At 48.8% G+C, this 4,684-nt stretch overlaps 1 protein-coding gene across 1 annotated transcript in view; it reads right to left on the bottom strand.

The window, feature by feature from the left end:
- Window positions 1-4,320, bottom strand: part of Rfwd3 (ring finger and WD repeat domain 3) — a 42,526-nt gene extending 38,206 nt beyond the window's left edge. The window contains exon 1 of the mRNA XM_023709327.1: window positions 4,069-4,320. Within this exon, the coding sequence (XP_023565095.1) occupies window positions 4,069-4,114 (46 nt within the window). The 5' untranslated portion in view covers window positions 4,115-4,320. The remainder of the gene's footprint in view (window positions 1-4,068) is intronic.
- Between the last annotated feature and the right edge of the window lie 364 nt (window positions 4,321-4,684).

Below are 4,684 nucleotides of genomic sequence, written 5' to 3'. Positions count from 1 at the left end.
TTGCAGGTTAGCTCAGTCCTTCATAGCGCCTGCTTGGGTACACTCAGTCAGGAGCAGGGGACCCTAGTTCGACCCCCAGTTCCACAAGCTGCACCAGACCCGCCCCTGAAGCAGCTTTAGCTAGGAAAAGAAAAAAAAAAAATCCTTCTCCAATAGGGCCGGCGGGATAGCTCAGCGGACTACAGCGCCGGCAGCGCAGTGGCAGGGCAGGCCCCGCCCAAGGGGCGCACTGAGACAAGTGGGCTTGAGACTACTGGGTGTGGTGAAGCGCGCCAGTAATCCCAGCGCTTGGGAGGCTGAGAACAGGAGTACAACCTATGCATATAGTTAGACCCCGTCCTAAAATACAAAACAAAACAAAAGCCAGCAGATCTGATGCACTGAAATGCCACAGAAAGAACACAGTAAATGGAGGGAAAAAAGGTAAATCAAAGCTTCTGGACAAGATGGAACCCCAATAGTAAATTCTCTAAAATTACTGAGTAGCCAGTCATGGTGGCACAGCTCTAATGGATCGGTGAGAGTTCATGGTCAGTCTGAGCTACAAGTGAGACCCTGTCTCACAAAAAAAAGCAGGGAACAGTGGAATGAGCGCTTCCCTGGCAAGTGCAAGGGCCTGAGTTCAATCCCCGGTTCTGCCAAAAAACAACAACAGGGAAGAAGGGTGGAAAGGAAGAAGGCAGGGAGAAAAAGGGGGTGGGGAGGAAGAAAGGAAAAAAAGATGAGCTTGCGGCTCGCTGTAGTAATTGCTACGACAGGCAGAGGGAGTACGTGAGCAGCCGCTAGAGTGCAGACCTACCCACCCCCGCCAGAGCAAACCCCCAACCACCCCACCCCTTGCCCCCTCACCTCATCCAAGATCTCACCTCATCCAAGACCCACTGCAGCCGGCTGTTGCTGCCCTGAGCCTTCCCGCACCCAGGCCATGGCACCTGTTTGGGGACCCTTCCCACTCAGCTTGGGGTTGGCCAGGAGGCTAGATTTCCTTCCAGTAGTGAAACGTGGCCACGTGCCCCTCAACATCAGCAACAGGATTATGACCTTGACTACTGCCCACTAGGCACTACCAGTTTCTACCGCAGCCATTGCTGTGTCCAGTTCCATCGAGGGCATGTGGGAGAAAAGTCCAGCTAGACCATCTTTCTCAACCCGAAGCCACCATCGCATCCCTCCTCTGCGGGGCGACCTAGCAGCTGGGAGGTGACCTGATTAACCAGCGGCCAGATCTAGGTATCATCATCCACGACCCAGAGAGTGGCTTTGCCACCACAACTTAGGGCTGCTCTGAGCCCAGTGGCACCACAGTGGTGAGTCTGAAGAGAGAGCAAGAGGATGAGGAAGAAATCGAAATGTCTGGATGGGAAAGAGGCAATTGCCTGCCAAGAGGCTGAAATCAGGGTCACCCCCTGGAAGAGACAGCAAGGCTCCCAATGACCAGAGGCTGGCACCCCGCACTTAAGTGTGAGCACAAGTAAGAGCCCTGCTGTCCCAGGGCCAAACAGGCGCAAAAGCTCATTTCAGAAAAGAACTTGAGGGGCTGATACAGCACAGTAGAAGAAGAGCTTGTCTGGCAAATGCAAGGGCCTGAGTTCAACTCCCGGTTCCTCCAGAAAAAAGAAAAAGATTTGAGGAAGCACAGGAAAAGCCTGAGTTCGCTACAGAAACGAAAAAAGCTCCTCTGCTGCAGGCGCTTATTTCAAACGCCAAAGATGGATAACCACAACAGCTGGGCCTGTAAAGTTGCTCGATGAACTGCCTCAAACAGCACTTTGGGCATGAAAAGAAAAAAAAATTTTTACACTTGATATTTTTGCCCCTTTAACCCATTTCTATGTGCAAATTTTTTTTTTTTTTTTTTTTTTTTTTTTGCGGAACCGGGGATTGAACTCAGGCCCTTGCGCTTGCCATCTCCGCTTATTCCGCTGAGCCATCTCCCCGGCCCCTTTGTTTTTTGTTTTTTTTTTCATTACTGGGAATCAAACTCAGGACCTTGCCCTTGCCAGGCAGGCACTTATGCTGTTGAGCTATCTCCCTGGTCCTATGTGCAGCACCTGCAGCACCTATGTTGTTTTAAAAAAAATCTTTTTTTAAAAAAAAATAAAAACTCTACATTTATTGGCCTTCAGTAAAAACATAAGGATAGTCAAGACAATATGAATAAATGTTTTTCAAACACTCCCAGGGCAAACCACTTAAACAATTGCCTTTTTACATATCATCATAATTGCCACTGCCTCACTTCCCTGTTTGAATTCACTGATCATTTCTAGTTGGAGACACTTTGTAGCAGAGTAATGTTATCTCCTTCCAGCACGATCCGACCCTGTTGTTTTCTTGACTTTTAGAATGAATTTTTTCTGCATCATCTAATACAAGGTTCATGTACGCATCAAAACCAATAATACAGGGGGCTGGTGAGATGGCTCAGTGGTCTAAAGCACTTAAAACAAGCTTAGCAAAGCACAGGGACTGCACCTGGATCCAGGATCTGTTCTGTAAGTATCTGAAGATGAGGTTGATGAGCTGCACCATCACCTTCTGGACTATAAATTTATTAACATATTTGTGGGGCCAGGGAGATGGCTCAGTGGAATAAGTGCTTCCCTGACAAGCGCAAGGGTCTGAGTTCAATCCCCAGTTCTGCCAGAAACAAAACTAAAAAAAAAAAACAAAAAACAAAAAACAAAAAAACGTATTTGTAAGAATTACACAAAACTTCAAACACACATTTAAATCTTAAAGTACATTTTCCTTTTTTTTTTTTTTTTTTACATTTTCCTTTTTAAGGTTGACTTCTATTGTTTCTGAGAAAAGTTGGCAAATACATAATTAGGCCAAAATATAGGAAGAGATGTATCATGTTTATGTATTAGCTCCTCATGATAAATGTAATCCTTATTTACTTCAAACACGCTAAAATTATTAAACCTTGAATAGAAAAAAATAGGTTGCAATGAATTCAAGAATTCCATTTTTAGAACATTAAAAACATGCAACAATGCTAAGTGTGGTTGTGCGGGCCTGTATCCCAGCGCTCAGGAAGCTGAGGCAGGAGGACCCACTCAAGTTCAAGGCCAGCCTGGACTAGATACCCAAACGCTGTATCAAATGACAAAAACCAAAGCCCGACTTTGGGGCACACAGTGTGATCCCACCCTTGGGAGGCTGAGGCTCGAGGACAGCAGTTGGTTCGAGGCCAGCCTGAATTCCTCAGTGAAAGGCATTCTCAGCAAGTGGCTACCATACACAAGAGACGATGTTTCAGGCCGGAGAGATAGCTCAGTAGAATAAGCGCTTGCCTGGCAAGCGCAGGCTCCCGAGTTCAATCTCCGGTACCGAAAAAAAAAAAAAAAAAAAGACAACGTTTCCATCGCAGCACAAAGTTCTACGAGCAAAGGAATCCTGGAGCAAGATTTCTTGCCATCTTACACATTTTTTGGTCTGGTTGTTAAAATCCTCCTGCCTCAGCCTACATTTATGCTGGGATTACAGCCATGCACCACGACGCCCGTCCTATTTTACTAAGTTTTCAAACTCAGGATTCAATGTTCATAGCAGCGGGCACGAGAGCCTTAAGATCTCAGGATTTGAGGCGGCAGCGGGGAGTCAGGCAGACAAGGTTTCAAACCCCCGCTCTGCCCTTTACCACCTGGGGGACCAGAAGTGTGTCTCCTAACGAGACTGTTTACCCAGGAAACGGAGATCACAAGCGCATTTACGTCACAGTGTGTCTGAGAAACGCCACACTAAAACATTAAGTCCTCGTAATTTATAACGGTGAAAGGGACTCTGGAGCTCCCCGAGAGCGGGAGAAGAGGCGGGCACTCCGCCCGATGGAGCGCAGGCCAGCGCTTCCCGCCCCCACACCGCCCGGCCGCAGGGCGCGGGCTCGGGGTCCTCGGTGCCAGGCGACTGGCGCCCGCCCCGCGGCCTCGCCACCTGCCCAGGCGCCGAGTTCCACGGCCGCCCGCACCCCGCCTCCTAGGCTCCGTAACCAGGACCCGTGGCTGAGGAAGTTACTCTGAAACTAGAAGCCCAAGACCCGGGGAGAAGCAAGCGCCACCTCACCTGAAGGCGTCGGTAAGCGCCAGAACTTCCGAACCGGCTGCTGCATTTAAGGTCGTTAACCCCGGAAAACTCCGTGCGCACGGAGGCCAACCATCTCTTCCTAAGCAGCTCAAGCTCCCCGCCCAAACCTCAGGCTCGGCGTGCTCCCATTGGACGGGAGCGCCAGCCGGTGACCAATAGTCTGTCTTGTTCTTACGCTGGTGGCCTAAAACCGAAACAACGGCATTCTCATTGGCTGATGCTTGGTCCATTCATAAGGCGGGACTAAGGACGATGAAGCCTTGTACGATTGGCAGAAATCTGTGTCAGTCACCTCGTGCTCACCCCCCCCCAAGAGGAGACCGGAAGGGGATTTTTGGCGCTCTTAATTTGAACGTTCTGGCGGGAGAAAGTTGGGAGAAAAAATTAATTTGGTTTATTTGGGAATAAAGAAAAAAATATTAAATGTGTGCCTCCTGCTGCTTCTCCCAAGACGGTTAATGAGAGGTCTTTTTCTGACTGTTGTGGCTCGCTGACTCAAAAGCAGCTGAATTGGAAACAAGCCCAAACTTCAAGGATTTATTCATCTTTCTGGGTTTGAGATACTGAACAAACAATACCTGCCTCTTCCGAACCT

This window comes from Octodon degus, unplaced genomic scaffold, assembly GCF_000260255.1.
Source record: "Octodon degus isolate 3935 unplaced genomic scaffold, OctDeg1.0 scaffold00011, whole genome shotgun sequence".
In the NCBI taxonomy this organism is placed as follows: domain Eukaryota; kingdom Metazoa; phylum Chordata; class Mammalia; order Rodentia; family Octodontidae; genus Octodon; species Octodon degus.
The sequence above is the reverse complement of the archived record's forward strand: the minus strand, read 5'-3'. Positions and strand labels throughout refer to the sequence as shown.